The following is a 16,142-nucleotide window of genomic DNA, read 5'->3' on the forward strand; positions in this document are numbered from 1 at the left end:
GTGGAAAAGGAAGCCCAAGCCATAGTGGAAGCTGTGCGACATTGGAGGCATTACCTGGCCGGCAGGAGATTCACTCTCCTCACCGACCAACGGTCGGTAGCCTTCATGTTCGATAATGCACAGCGGGGCAAAATTAAGAATGACAAGATCCTAAGGTTGAGGATCGAGCTCTCCACCTTCAACTATGAGATCTTGTATCGTCCCAGAAGGCTGAACGAGACGTCCGATGCCCTATCCCGCGGCACATGTGCCAACGCACAAATAGACCGCCTCCAAGCCCTCCACGAGGACCTCTGCCACCTGGGGGGTCACTCGATTAACAAAGAACAAAGAAATGTACAGCACAGGAACAGGCCCTTCGGCCCTCCAAGCCCGTGCCGACCATGCTGCCCGACTAAACTACAATCTTCTACACTTCCTGGGTCCGTATCCTTCTATTCCCATCCTATTCATATATTTGTCAAGATGCCCCTTAAATGTCCCTATCGTCCCTGCTTCCACTACCTCCTCCGGTAGCGAGTTCCAGGCACCCACTACCCTCTGCGTAAAAAAACTTGCCTCGTACATCTACTCTAAACCTTGCCCCTCTCACCTTAAACCTATGCCCCCTAGTAATTGACCCCTCTACCCTGGGGAAAAGCCTCTGACTATCCACTCTGTCTATGTCCCTCATAATTTTGTATACCTCTATCAGGTCTCCCCTCAACCTCCTTCGTTCCAGTGAGAACAAACCGAGTTTATTCAACCGCTCCTCATAGCTAATGCCCTCCATACCAGGCAACATTCTGGTAAATCTCTTCTGCACCCTCTCTAAAGCCTCCACATCCTTCTGGTAGTGTGGCGACCAGAATTGAACACTATACTCCAAGTGTGGCCTAACTAAGGTTCTATACAGCTGCAACATGACTTGCCAATTCTTATACTCAATGCCCCGGCCAATGAAGGCAAGCATGCCGTATGCCATCTTGACTACCTTCTCCACCTGTGTTGCCCCTTTCAATGACCTGTGGACCTGTACTCCTAGATCTCTTTGACTTTCAATACTCTTGAGGGTTCTACCATTCACTGTATATTCCCTACCTGCATTAGACCTTCCAAAATGCATTACCTCACATTTGTCCGGATTAAACTCCATCTGCCATCTCTCCGCCCAAGTCTCCAGACAATCTAAATCCTGCTGTATCCTCCGACAGTCCTCATCGCTATCCGCAATTCCACCAACCTTTGTGTCGTCTGCAAACTTACTAATCAGACCAGTTACATTTTCCTCCAAATCATTTATATATACTACAAAGAGCAAAGGTCCCAGCACTGATCCCTGTGGAACACCACTGGTCACAGCCCTCCAATTAGAAAAGCATCCCTCCATTGCTACTCTCTGCCTTCTATGGCCTAGCCAGTTCTGTATCCACCTTGCCAGCTCACCCCTGATCCCGTGTGACTTCACCTTTTGTACTAGTCTACCATGAGGGACCTTGTCAAAGGCCTTACTGAAGTCCATATAGACAACATCTACTGCCCTACCTGCATCAATCATCTTAGTGACCTCCTCGAAAAACTCTATCAAGTTAGTGAGACACGACCTCCCCTTCACAAAACCGTACTGCCTCTCACTAATACGTCCATTTGCTTCCAAATGGGAGTAGATCCTGTCTCGAAGAATTCTCTCCAGTAATTTCCCTACCACTGAAGTAAGGCTCACCAGCCTGTAGTTCCCGGGATTATCCTTGCTACCCTTCTTAAACAGAGGAACAACATTGGCTATTCTCCAGTCCTCCGGGATATCCCCTGAAGACAGCGAGGATCCAAAGATTTCTGTCAAGGCCTCAGCAATTTCCTCTCCAGCCTCCTTCAGTCTACCTTAATATTTTTTAAGACACCCAACACCTCGTCTTTTTGGATCACAATGTGACCCAGGCTATCTGCACACCCTTCTCCAGACTCAACATCTACCAATTCCTTCTCTTTGGTGAATACTGATGCAAAGTATTCATTTAGTACCTCGCCCATTTCCTCTGGCTCCACACATAGATTCCCTTGCCTATCCTTCAGTGGGCCAACCCTTTCCCTGGCTACCCTCTTGCTTTTTATGTACGTGTAAAAAGCCTTGGGATTTTCCTTAACCCTATTTGCCAATGACTTTTCGTGACCCCTTCTAGCCCTCCTGACTCCTAGCTTAAGTTCCTTCCTACTTTCCTTATATTCCACGCAGGCTTCGTCTGTTCCCAGCCTTTTAGCTCTGACAAATGCCTCCTTTTTCTTTTTGACGAGGCCTACAATATCACTCGTCATCCAAGGTTCCCGAAAATTGCCGTATTTATCTTACTTCCTCACAGGAACATGCCGGTCCTGTATTCCTTTCAACTGCCACTTGAAAGCCTCCCACATGTCAGATGTTGATTTGCCCTCAAACATCCGCCCCCAATCTATGTTCTTCAGTTCCCGCCTAATATTGTTATAATTAGCATTCCCCCAATTTAGCACATTCATCCTCGGACCACTCTTATCCTTGTCCACCAGTACTTTAAAACTTACTGAATTGTGGTCACTGTTACCGAAATGCTCCCCTACTGAAACATCTACCACCTGGCCGGGCTCATTCCCCAATACCAGGTCCAGTACCGCCCCTTCCCTAGTTGGACTGTCTACATATTGTTTTAAGAAGCCCTCCTGGATGCTCCTTACAAACTCCGCCCCGTCTAAGCCCCTGGCACTAAGTGAGTCCCAGTCAATATTGGGGAAGTTGAAGTCTCCCATCACCACAACCCTGTTGTTTTTACTCTTTTCCAAAATCTGTCTACCTAATTGACCTAAATGATTCTACCATTTCGTAAAGTCCCGCAACCTCCCCTACTCTGTGGAGGAGGTCCGTACAGTCACCAGGAACTGCCACATCTGCGCAGAGTGCAAACTGCACTTTTTCAGGCCGGATAGAGCGCATCTGATCAAGGCTTCCCGCCCCTTTGAACGCCTCCGTTTGGATTTCAAAGAGCCCCTCCCCTCCACCGACCGCAATGCATACTTCCTGAACGTGGTGGACGAGTACTCTCGTTTCCCCTTCGCCAACCCCTGCCCCGACATGACAGCGGCCCCAGTCATTAAAGCCCTTGGCACCATATTCACACTGTTCGGTTGCCCTGCGTATATCCATAGCGACAGGGGGTCCTCCTTCATGAGTTACGAGCTGCGCCAGTTCCTGCTCAGCAAGGGCATAGCCTCGAGCAGGACGACCAGCTACAACCCCCGGGGGAACGGGCAAGTAGAGAGGGAGAACGGCACGGTCTGGAAAACCTTCCTACTGGCTCTACGGTCCAGGGATCTCCCAGTTTCCCGGTGGCAGGAGGTCCTCCCAGACGCTCTCCACTCCATCCGGTCGCTGCTGTGTACCACCACGAACCAAACGCCTCATGAGCACCTCCTTGTCTTCCCCAGGAAGTCCTCCGGAACGTCGCTGCCGACCTGGCTGGCGGCCCCAGGACCCATCTTGCTCCGGAAACATGTGCGGGTGCACAAATCTGACCCGTTGGTCGAGAGGGTTCACCTTCTCCACGCGAACCCGCAGTACGCCTATGTGGCGTACCCCGACGGCCGACAGGACACGGTCTCCCTGCGGGACCTGGCGCCCGCCGGAAACACACACACACACCCCTGACACCGATCATCCCCTCCCTGCCACCGGCGCACCCCGCGACCGCCCCCTTCCCGGGGGGATCGGTCCTCCTCCCGTGTCCGCCCAGGAGTAAAGCAGGAACAAACAGCGAAACGCTCCCGGAGACGACAACACCCGAGCAAGCACCTGCACCACCACCGGGGCTGAGGCGATCGACGAGGAAGACCAGACCGCCCGCTCGACTCGGGGAATCCGCGTGACACCAAGAATGTTGTTGTATCAAAAAAAAAAGTCTTTTGCTCATATTGTAAATAGTTTTCACAAACTTGTACATAGCCCAGTGTAGGGCTAAAGCTGTAGTAACACTGTCCGAAATTTGTTCCAGGGCCAGCCTTGTAAACCCCTACCACCATGCGTACCACCACCCCGCCGGGTTCCTTTTTAACAAGGGGTGAATGTGGTGGTACGTATTAGGGGTCATGTGGGACCTGTGAAGCCGAGATGCTATTGGCTGACAGATCCCGGGTCCTGGTTGGATCTGCCGACTTCTGGCCCCGCCCTGAAGGCGGAGTATAAGAACCCGAGCTTCTCCCTGCAGCTTCATTCTGTTGCTGAGCTGCTGGGGACAAGCATCGCTTAATAACGCCTGGATCGACTTCATCACTTCTCGTCTCTCGTAAGTCATTGTGCGCTACAGAGGGGAAAAAGATTCCAGTGTGGAGGCCATTTTTAGCTATGAGGCGAGGTTTGATAAACTTGGTTTATTCTCACTGGAACGACGAGGTTGAGGGGCGACCTGATAGAAGTCTACAAATTATGAGGGGCATGGACAGAGTGGATAGTCAGAAACTTTTTCCCAACGTGGAAGAGTCAATTACTAGGGGACTTTGGTTTAAGATATGGGGGGCAAAGTGTAGAGAAGATGTGCGAGGGAAACATTTTACACAGAGGGTGGTGAGTGCCTGGAACTCGCTGCCTGAGATGGTGGTGGAAGCAGTAAGATAGTGATGTTTCAGGGTGTCTTGACAAATACATGAATAGGATGGGAATAGAGGGATACAGACCCTGGAAGTGTATAAGATATTAGGTTAGATAGGCAGCATGGTCAGCGCAGGCTTGGAGGACTGAAGGGCCTGTTCCTGTGCTGTACTTTTCTTTGTTCTAAAGAACATTCATCGGATGCAAATGGCAAAGCTCCATAAGACCTTTGACTCGCCTTTAAACCTCCATGATAAATGAGAGAACAAGGTTCCAAACCAATTTCCGGATGTTGAGAAACTCATTTTTGGCCTCCTGACAAATCTTACAGCCCTGTCAGCCACGATTCACAATGTTGGTAAGAACAGGGTATTTCACTCTGTGTCTCCATAAAGTGGCTTGTGGTCTTGACAAACGCAACTTAATAAGTCGGTGTCCTTTATTTAGCGCACAATTTTATTTTTGAAAAGTTCAATCTATATTCCACATAGCACATCTTCACAACAGCTGAGATAGATTTTTGGTGTTTCGGGAACGGGCAGGCATGTGGCTTTGAGGCTGAAGATTAGCCATGATTATACTGAATGGCAGGGCAGGCTTGAGAAGCTGTCTTGTGTGCACTTGAAAAACCACAGGGGCAAAATGAAACCATGTCGATGTGCAGTCAGAGATTTTGTGAAATCGAGGGAAGATTAAATAAACTAAAGATATGTTCACATAATTATAAAAGAATCTGTATTTTATTACCTGGAACAATGGCAAGAAAAGACTGTACACTGTTTTACTTTACTTTTTATTACAGTACAGTGCTATTTGAAACTTTTTACTTGGTGATAGTGGGAAAAACACTTGTGAAATTCCACTCTGCAATCTTGCATGCTATATTTAAACTGGGTGATTGGGATAGTATTTGAAAACAAAACTTCCCTGCAGGAACCTTTTGAGTTACTTTTCTCCATTAATTCCAATCCTAATAATTGTAGTCAGAAACTGCCTTCCATTCTGTTTGAACAGATTAACTATCTGGACCTGGAATCTCTGAGGGGCACTCCTGATTTTCTTCCATACTGTGAGGAATCCTGAAAATAGTGATTTTAAAAAACAAAAACCAGCACTAATCTCCAGAAGAACCCCCCCATCAAGATTCCAAAAGCCAAATGTGAATCTAGCCCCAAAGGCATGAGGACAGTGTGCCTTTCAGCCTTTCCCTCTTGCTGTCTCTTCAGTCTTCAATACAGGTCGAATATCCTTGATCCGTAAATCTGAAAATCAAAAACCGTATTTGTTTTCAACGTCATCAACCTTCAGCACGGGAAGTCTAGTTGTTTGTCAGCACTGTTCACCTTGCGATTCTTGTGGCGAACGTGTCAAACAAAACTTATTCCAAGCATCCTGGGTGGGATTCTCCATCGGCCAACTCCGAAATCGGGAAACGCGATTGGGCGGAGAATCGGGTGGTGGCCACTGATTTCATGCCAAATCGCAATCCTCTGGTGCCTCGACGCCGGTGTCAATGCGTTCCACTCCACACGTAAATACCCATGGCATATCATTAGTGGGCCTAACCCGGTATTCTCCAAGCCCTCTGTGATTCTCTGCTGGGGGGAATTCCCAGCGGCGAAGTTCACTTGTGCTTTTAAAAATCGCGAAACGCGTCGTGGCTGATAAGGGAGAGAAAGGGGGTACGGAAAGTGTCCAATGACGCCATAGTTTGCTGACAGTTGTGCCGCTGGCCGGGGGCCTTCATCCATGACTGGAGAGAGTAGTGAGGGTTGTCCAGGAGGTGGGCTATAGGGTCGGGGTGGATGGGCATGGAACACCATTGCCGCAGCCGCCCGGCTGCGTACGGTGCTGACTGCCCACTGTGAACTTATTGCCACGGCCGTACGGGTATCCCCACAGGTCACCCCCCTATGTGTCATCTGGCCCCAGCCGGCCCATCAGCGGGATGGGTGTGCACAGCGCAACTAGTGCCATCTTGTTGGCTGGGATGAGTGTGCTTGGGGAGTGGAGTGCTAATAGGCGGCTACATCTTGTCAGCCTCTAGAGTGTCAATCCCAACCCTGGCAAGTCCGACACCATTTTCCATTGGGATCGACTGTGTTCCATGTTGCCCCGGTGGTAGCCTCTCAACTGTCACTGAATCGATCCAGTTGCGGTGCCAGTTTTGCTGTCGTAGAAGTCCATGAATCCTGCCCCAATGTCAACACTTAGTCTCAGGAAGGAAAATCACGCAGCCTGTATTTATTATTCAGTAATGCATCTTATTTTCTCGCCATTTTATTTACTTTAGACTATAGTTAACCTAGGCTCATGCTATTGTAATGTAATAGATGCAGTATCTTAAAATTGAAATTATCTTGAAATACAATCAGCCCTGAGGGTTTCAGATAAAGGATACTTGACCTGTATTAACTGAGCCTTCTAAAATTATTAAATTAATTGTTAAGTCTCATTATCCATCATCTTCAAAGTTCTAGCCTGATCTACCTCACCAACATAGCTTAGCCATTTCATGTTTTATCTTGTTGCTCTTTAAACACCAGTGAAGTAAGTATCTTGCATTGCCATGAATATCTCCATAGACTTTGCCAAATTCCGGCATTGTGTGCATCTATACATGATCTTAGAGCCTCCCACTAAAGCTGTGGTCAGACTTTCTTCCATCATTTTTTATCAGTGCTGTAACTGATGGTTCATAGTATAACTCATTGTATATATTTTTGTCTCATTCCCTATTCTTTTCTCAGACTGTCTACTTCCAATTCTGTGCCTATTTTATTGATACTGCAATCAGTGATGCTCCTCTGAATTTTCCTCATTTTGTTCATAAGGCAGTAAATATCTGCCGGAAAACTATCTCTTAGTGACAGCTTATGACCAAGATATGTTGCAGTGTGTTACTTACTTTACCATGACATTACCTCCATTTTCTTTAGTTCCACAAAGCATCACATCACATCACATAATAACATTTTTTAAGATAAATTATCTACTTTCTTTCCCCTTTTCAACCGTAGTCTCTTACTCCCAGGGTCTTAGCCTTTTATCTTGGCGTTTCAATTTTTTAAAAAGTCATTGGTCTTATTTACTGCAGTGATAATATGCCATAGGACTATGGTGATTATGCTGATGTGTTGCTTTTCTATGTCATTATGTGTCTTGTGGTGTTCTTAATTCATAGCCTCAAATTACTCCCCCCAGTCCTTTACCACTACTACACAGCTCTCAATTCTTTGCAGACGCAAGTTGTAGACAGAGTCTACGATCCAGTTGTACTGATGGATTTATGCCTAGAATTTAAGAGGATATATTTAAGAAAACGTGCTTAGTTATCTAAAAGCAAAATACTGCAGATACTAGAAACCTGAAATAAAAACAAAATGCTGGGGGGAAAAATCAGGTCTGGCAGCATCTGTGGAGAGACAAACTGTTTTGAGTCTGTATGACTCTTCTTCGCGGCAGGTTCATTTGTGGTGGGTGCACTGAGCCATTCCATTGACTATGGTGGGACAGGAAGATCCTATTGGCAGGAGGGGCCTGATAATCCCACCTTTTGTCTTTTAGCTCAGAGCTGGAAGAAGTTACAGTGGTATAGAGGGTTGAGGCTATGGATGTATTTAGACACAAGCATGGAAATTCGATATTTGTGTTGGAGGACTGGAGCTGATATAGGTCAATGAGGACGGTAATAAGGGGCAAGTAGGACTTGGTGTGGGATAAGATGAGCTGTATATAGAGGTCTATAAAGTAATGAGGGGCATAGATAAGGTAGATAGTCAACATCTTTTCCCAAAGGTGGGGGAGTCTAAAACTAGAGGGCATAGGTTTCAGGGGAGGGATACAAAAGGGTCCAGAGGGGCAATTTTTTCACAGAGGGTGGTGAGTGTCTGGAACGAGCTGCCAGAGGCAGTAGTAGAGGCGGGTACCATTTGTCTTTTGAAAAGCATTTAGACAGTTATATGGGAAAGCTGGTATGGGCCAAATGCGGGTAATTAGGATGAACTTAGTGATAAAAACTGGACGGCTTGGACAAGTTGCCAAAGGGCCTGTTTTCATGCTGTAAACCACTGAGTGAACTGATGTCGAAGGAGTGTGTGATCAGAGGCTGACCAGGAGATCATGAAAGTAATTGTGCCTGGAGTTGGCAAATGCACAAATGAGGCAGGTGAGGTGAACTATGACAGATTGAAGGAAGACAATGTCAGGGATGAAAGTAGTCCTTGAGATGGAAGGAATGTGAGGTTGGAAGCTCATTTGGAGCAAAACAGGACACCAATGTTCTAAACAATCTGGTTTGTTCTATGAGTGTGGCTGTGTAGTTCCACGGTCTGTGGCAGGGGCTGAATATAACGTGGCATTGGTCTTCCCAGTGCATAGTTGGAGAAGCCAATTCAAGACCGGATGCTGGACAAGCAGTCTGAAATTATGGGTGTTGTTGAGAGGTACAGCTGACTTGTCATTTGCATACCTGTGGATTTAGATCTTGAGTCTTCATGATGCTGTCAGGGGCCACTTGTAGATGTGGAAAATATGGAGACCAGGGGTGAGACTTTGAGGGTGGGAGGGAAACCAATTGCTGGAAAAAGCTTGCTGTTTAGTTTTAAACAAGAGGAGTGGCACGGTTGCACGACTGACATTTGTAAAACTGGAAAATTGCACGAGCCACTGCCTTAAGTGGAAGAGCGATGTCAAGGTTGATGCAGTTTTCAAGAATAATTTGTAGATTGCTAGATTGTATTTTATTTCGATCAAATTTTATTTTCTATCTTCCCAATTTGATCCCTACACATAACAGATGCAGATAAGCTGATTTTAAGCTACCAATTAGAAAAACCAAAATCCATTAATATGTTTGTCACAATTCTGGATTCCTCAAACTTCATCATAAGAACAACGAGCAGAAGTAGGCAATTCAACCCCTTGAGCCTGCTTCGCTATTCAATACAAACATAACTGATCTCTTCTCCATCTTCCTGTCCATTCCCCAGAACCCTTAATCCTGCTACTAATTAAAAACCCATCATTTGTTTAGTGTTGTGGTGTTACAGCACTGTGGTGTAGAGAATTCCACAGAAGTAATTCCTCTTCATTTCCTTTTGAAATCTGCCATGCCTTAGCCTAAAACTATGGCCTCTCATTCTAAAATGTCCAAGAAGTGGAAACATCTGCTCTACGTCTATCTTGTCAATTCCCTTTAGCATCTTCTATACCTCAACTAGATCTCCTCTCGTTCAGCATGGTAGCATAGTGGTTAACACTGTGGCTTCACAGCGCCAGGTCCCAGGTTCAATTCCCTGCTGGGTCACTGTCTTTGCGGAGTCTGTACGTTCTCCCCGTGTGTGCGTGGGTTTCCTCCGGGTGCTCCAGTTTCCTCCCACAGTCCAACGATGTGCAGGTTAGGCGGATTGGCCATTATAAATTTCCCTTTGTGTCCAAAAGGGTTAATAATAATAATTGCTTATTGTCACGAGTAGGCTTCAATGAAGTTACTGTGAAAAGCCCCTAGTCGCCACATTCCAACGCCTGTTCGGGGAGGCCGGTACAGTAGAAGGGGTTATTGGGTTAGGTGGATAGGATGGAAGTGAGGGCTTAAGTGGGTCGGTGCAGACTCGATGGGCCCAATGGCCTCCTCCTGCACTGTATGTTCTATGTTCTTCTAAACTGCAGGGAACATAGGCCTAAATTGCTCAGTTTCTCATTTTAATACAAATCCTTCATCCCTGCAATCAATCTAGTGAATCTTAATTAACCCGGTGAAACGAGTGGTCTGTGGGATCCTTTACAATAAGTGGCTTAAAAATTTATCCCATTATTGTTTTAACCAGCAATTAATTTGTTTTCTTTCTTTCTGGATTGAGACCCTCCTGTCAGAATGTATTGTGCTGTGGTACTATGATTTGTGCTTGCTGTTGCAGGTGGAATTGAGACTGGTTCAATCACTGAGATGTTTGGAGAGTTTCGTACTGGGAAGACCCAGCTCTGTCACACATTGGCAGTGACATGCCAGGTACCTAATGCAGCAGTATTCTATTATTCTCATTTCATCACATTAGTTAAATCATTGTAGTCCTCAATTATCCCGCTTACTGAGGTCGCCTCCACCTTCTGTCGCCTCCACCAAGTATTGTTTATTTGATTTTATATATTTCATGAACGGTTGACCGTGCTCTTTTCTTTCTGCTAGTGCCACTCTGAACCTACGTATCTGCTCTTCTCTGTTTATTTTGTTCTCTGCAGTAGTGCTTTTACTACACTTGATATTTTCTCAGGGCCTGCTCTTAATTATACCTCCGGGGAAAAAATACACCATGCTTTAATGGGAGTTTTCATTTGAAATGAGTAGTATACAAATACTTGCGAAAAATGCATAGAATCTGCCTCTGCCATTCCAAATTAATTATGGGGACACTAGTTTCTCATGGAAATGATATCCATTCATTGTGGAATGCTATTGCAGTGAAGTGAACTCCTTCAGTACCTTCCAGTTGAAGGTGGTTATAAGCACATGGAAATTGTTGATGTTAAAGGAGGAAATTTTTTTTGTTTTGTTGAAAGCGTATTCATTTTTCCCCTTTCATTGGCTTACAGTTACCTATTGACCGTGGTGGTGGAGAGGGAAAAGCTATGTACATTGATACTGAAGGTACTTTCCGGCCAGAACGCCTTCTTGCTGTTGCTGAAAGGTTTGTTATGCAGTGTAATAATTCTAATAGATTTATCATCATCAGATTGGATGACCTTTGAAAGTTAATAGTTGACAATTATACTTGTGGGGGTGGGAGGGGGTGTGTGGGGAAATATTCCTTATTAAGTTGGAAAGTTTCAAGACTGTTTGACCTTATTACTTCCAGTTAGTTGTGTGAATAAGACTACTGAGGCACACTGGATCTGAATGAGGTGCACTATCCCAAGACAATTATCCATAATGATTATGCTAACAGGGCAGCGTGGTGGCGCAGTGGGTTAGCCCTGCAGCCTCACGGCGCTGAGGTCCCAGGTTCAATCCCGGCTCTGGGTCACTGTCCGTGTGGAGTTTGCACATTCTCCGCGTGTTTGCGTGGGTTTCGCCCCCACAACCCAAAGATGTGCAGGCTAGGTGAATTGGCCACGCTAAATTGCCCCTTAATTGGAAAAAATGAATTGGGTACTCTAAATTTATATTTAAAAAATGATTGTACTAACTGTGTTGAGCAGTGGTAAGAATTTGGAGAAATTAACAAAATTGTGGTCAAAATGCATATTTGGTGGAAGGATGTAACAAGACAAAAGTTTATAGAGTTGCTGTAAGTGGATCCAAGATAATTGAAAGCTCTGCCTCCAATGGATCAGCAGGGGAACACTGAAGGCAAGTTTCAGAGGACCGAAGAATATGGGTTGACGGGAGTTACAGAATTAGGTTTATGACGGAATTTGTAAGCAAGGACATCGCATATGAATCCCAAATATCGGAGGATAAAGGCCCAATGAAAGTTTGCATGGATAAGGGTGATCAATAAATTGAACTTCCTGTAGGACATAAGGATGTAAGAACATAAGAACTAGGAGCAGGAGTAGGCCATCCGGCCCCTCGAACCTGCGCCGCCATTCAATAAGATCAAGGCTGATCTTTTAGTGGACTTGGTGAGCCCATAATCCTTATTCCTTTACTGTTCAAAAATCTATCAATCTTTGCCTTAAAACATTCAATGAGGTAGCCTCAACTGCTTCACTGTGTCGGGAATTCCACAGATTCACAACCCCTTGGGTGAAGAAGTTCCTCCTCAACTTAGTCCTAAATCTGCTTCCCCTTATTTTGAGGTTATGCCTCCTAGTTCTAGTTTCACCTGCCAGTGGAAACTACCTCCCTGCTTCTATCTTATCTAGTCCTTTCATAATTGTAGATGTTTCTGTAAGATCCCCTCTCATTCTTCTAAATTCCAATGAGTATAGTCCTAGTCTACACAGTCTCTCCTCACAAGCCAATCCTCTCAACTCCGCAATCAACCTAGTGAATCTTCTCTGCACCTCTTCCAGTGCCAGTACATCCTTCCTCGAGTAAGGAGACCAAAACTGTGCACAGTACTCCAGGTTTGGCCTCACCAGCACCCTATACAGCTGCAACATGACCTCCCTGTTTTTAAACTCCATCCCTTTAGCAATGAAGGACAAAATTTTGATTGTCTTCTTAATTATAATAATAATCTTTATTGTCACAAGTAGGCTTACATTAACGCTGCAATGAAGTTACTGTGAAAATCCCCTCATTGCCATATTCCGGCGACTGTTCGGGTACACAGGGAGTATTCGGAATGTCCAAATTACCTAACAGCACATCTTTTGGATTGTGGGAGGAAACCGGAGCACCCGGAGAAAACCCACGCAGACACGGAGAACGTGCAGATCTCCCACAGACAGTGACCCAAGCTGGGAATCGAACCTGGGACCCTGGAGCTGTGAAGCAACAGTGCTAACCACTGTGCTGCCGTGCCGCCCTTGCTGCACCTGCAAACCAACTTTTTGTGATTCATGCACAAGACCGCAAAGAGAAAATATATGGAGGTGTCCACACTCTGGATACTTGTAAAACACGATGAGAGGTTTATTAAGATGTGTTTCTCATACAGTCAAAGATGGTGAACTGCCCAAAGCCTGCGCAAACACTCTGCTGACATTGCTACGCATCACGTGACGCATAAACCAGCAGGAATGTATTCTCTGATGTATAACAGGAAGAAAATCTGCTGTCCTTACCTGGTTTCGCATACATGTGATTCCAGACTCTCAGTATTGTGGTTGACTTTTGGCTGCCTTCTGAAATAGCCTCGCAAGACACTCAGTTGGCAAGAAGGTGACTTCTCACAGGTAATTAGGAATGGACAATAAATGTCAGCCTTGCCATCAATGGTCACATCCTATGAAAGGATGAAAAAAAGCAGGAGGTAAGACTTGGAAAATTAGCCTGATCAAGAGCTGGGAGCAGGAATAAGTTGCAGTTTAAAAACCGCCATCCGTCCATGCAGCCTAAAGGGAGGGAATTTTGCTTCTTCCCCCTCCCCCACATCCATAGAAAAGTTATGCCACAGAATGAGGCCATTCAGCCCATCATGTCTCCACCAGCTGAAAAAAACAAGCTACAGTTTTCAACCCCACCTTCCAGCCTTTCGTAGCCTTGCAGGTTCCCAGTGTCCACCTCGCTTTACCACTACCTGCCGCTATCACCCCCACCCACTTTGGCAGTTTCTATTCCCAGCTTCCACATTCATAGGCTCACACCAACTCCAGAGCAATGCCACCGCCAAACACATTAGTCATTCCTCTCTCACCCCCAACATCTTGTTGCCAAGCTACAACACCTTCCCATGTAATGATAGGAGGTGTAACACCTGCCTTTTACTTTCTCTCTCCTCCGTGTCCAAGGCCCTAAACACTCCTTGAGGTGTTTTACCTGCATCAATTTAGCACACTTATGTTCACTGCTCCCAATTAAGTGGTCTGTACACTGTGGAGACTAAATAGAGACTGGGTTAACGCTTGTTGAACACCTCCACTCAATTCGTAAGCATGAACCTGACGTTCCAGTTCTTGCCATTTTAATTCACCACCTTGCTTTCATGCTCACATTTCAGCCTTCTGCCTGCTGCAATGTTCCAGTGAAGCCCAATGCAAGCTTGAGGAATAGCATCTCATCTTTCGATTACGCATTTGACAGCCTCTGGACTCCATGGTGTTCAACAACTTCAGATCCTGATTGTGCTGTCCCTTTTGATACTTTGTTTCCCCCTGAGTGCCATTCTGTTTTCATGCTTTTGCTTTCATATGTAGTTATTCTTTATTATGCCCTTAAACGCTTACTCTGAACCAATATAAAAGCAAAATACTATGAATGCTGAAGACCTGGAAAAACCCTCCAGAAAATGCTGGATAAGAAACGGAGTTAACATTTTGAGTCCACTTGACCCTTCAGTCTCTCTCTACTCGATGCTGTCAGACCTGCTGAGTTTATCCAGCATTTTCTGTTTTTATATACTCTGGAGAACTGCTTTGTTTCTTGCTTTGTTTCTTCACTGCAGCCATTAACATTTCCTTTGCCTTGTGTTCCATCTTTGTCATTTAATCTCTCCCGCCATCTGATTTATCCCTGACCTTTTTGTTCTTCCTAACCTTCTCCTTCCCTCCCCCTTTTTGAACAAGATAGAACCTTTACTTTTCTACCTCTTTAGTTCTGACGAAGTGTCATATTAAATTCAATTTTACTCGGTTTCTCTCTCCACAGATGCTGCCAGACCTGCTGAGGTTTTTATCGCACTTTCTGTTTTTATGTCAAATTTCCAGCATCCACAATAATTTACTTTTATCTACCAATTTAGTGGCTGCAAATTTTGAGATGATATTGTGCTTAATACTTTTTGTGATCCTGTGCATCTTTTCCTGTATCTTTTTAGATACAACCTTTCAGGAAGTGATGTACTTGACAATGTTGCATATGCTCGAGCTTTCAACACCGATCACCAGACCCAACTGCTATACCAAGCATCTGCCATGATGACAGAATCCAGGTACCAATTTGTTTAATGAGCACTTGTAAGACTGTTCAAAATCTCAGGTACTACATTAAAGTTAATTTCATTAGTTCCATTTGTTTTTGTGTCTCATCGGTAATCTTGACCTATTGTATTGAAATAGCTGTTCCTCAAGTTCACGTGGAAAGGCTAATTTTCTACCAGGAAAAATGAGGATCATTTAGATATTCAGTACATGGATTGGACTTGCATTTAAACCCTATTCTGCACACAAATCACTCTCCTGTTACCTTTTTGGTTCAAAGCCATACTGCTCTCTTCACATGAAAAATAAATAGGATCACATAGGGTCTGTGGTACAGAAATAGCCCATTAAGTTCAATGAGTTTGTCGGTGTTCATGCTGCAGTCAAGCCTCTTCCCATTTTTTTCTGATCTAAGCCTGCAATCATAACCATCTCTTCCAAACCATTTCTGTCTCTGCCTTCTCCCTCAAATGATTGTCTAGCATCCCCTTAAATTCATCTATTCTAGTCCATTCATCCACTGCCCATGGTAGTGAGTTCTATATTCTTGCCACTCTATGGGTAAAGAAGTTCCTTCTGAATTTCTAATTGGTTTTCTTGGTGACTATCTTATATCTGCTTCAAGAAGACCACCTTCATACCAGTGCCAAAGAAGAACCAGGCAACGTGCCTCAACGGCTACTGTCCGGTGGCCTTGATGTCTGTCATTATGAAGTGCCTTGAGAGGTTGGTTATGAGACATGCCAACTCTATATTCCCAGAATGCCTTGATCCACTGCATATATTCCCAGAATTCCTTGATCCACTGCAATTCGCATACCGCCACAACCGATCCACAGCAGATGCTATCTCCCTGGCCCTACACTTAACCCTGGAGCATCTGAACAACAAGGACTCCTATGTCAGACTCCTATTCATTGACCACAGGTCCACCTTCAACACCATAATCCCAGCCAAGCTCATATGAAAACTCCAAAACCTAGGACGGCTCCTCCCTCAGCAACTGGATCCTCGACTTCCTGACCCA

The 16,142-nt window shown here is 45.2% G+C and overlaps 1 protein-coding gene across 1 annotated transcript in view; it reads left to right on the forward strand.

Moving 5' to 3' along the window:
* rad51 (RAD51 recombinase) overlaps positions 1-16,142 on the forward strand; it is a 165,519-nt gene that overhangs the window by 126,006 nt on the left and 23,371 nt on the right. The window contains exons 5-7 of the mRNA XM_072486302.1: positions 10,507-10,598; positions 11,180-11,274; positions 15,013-15,126. Coding sequence (XP_072342403.1) covers positions 10,507-10,598; positions 11,180-11,274; positions 15,013-15,126 — 301 coding nt within the window. The remainder of the gene's footprint in view (positions 1-10,506; positions 10,599-11,179; positions 11,275-15,012; positions 15,127-16,142) is intronic.

This window comes from Scyliorhinus torazame, chromosome 2 (genome assembly GCF_047496885.1).
Source record: "Scyliorhinus torazame isolate Kashiwa2021f chromosome 2, sScyTor2.1, whole genome shotgun sequence".
Taxonomy (NCBI): domain Eukaryota; kingdom Metazoa; phylum Chordata; class Chondrichthyes; order Carcharhiniformes; family Scyliorhinidae; genus Scyliorhinus; species Scyliorhinus torazame.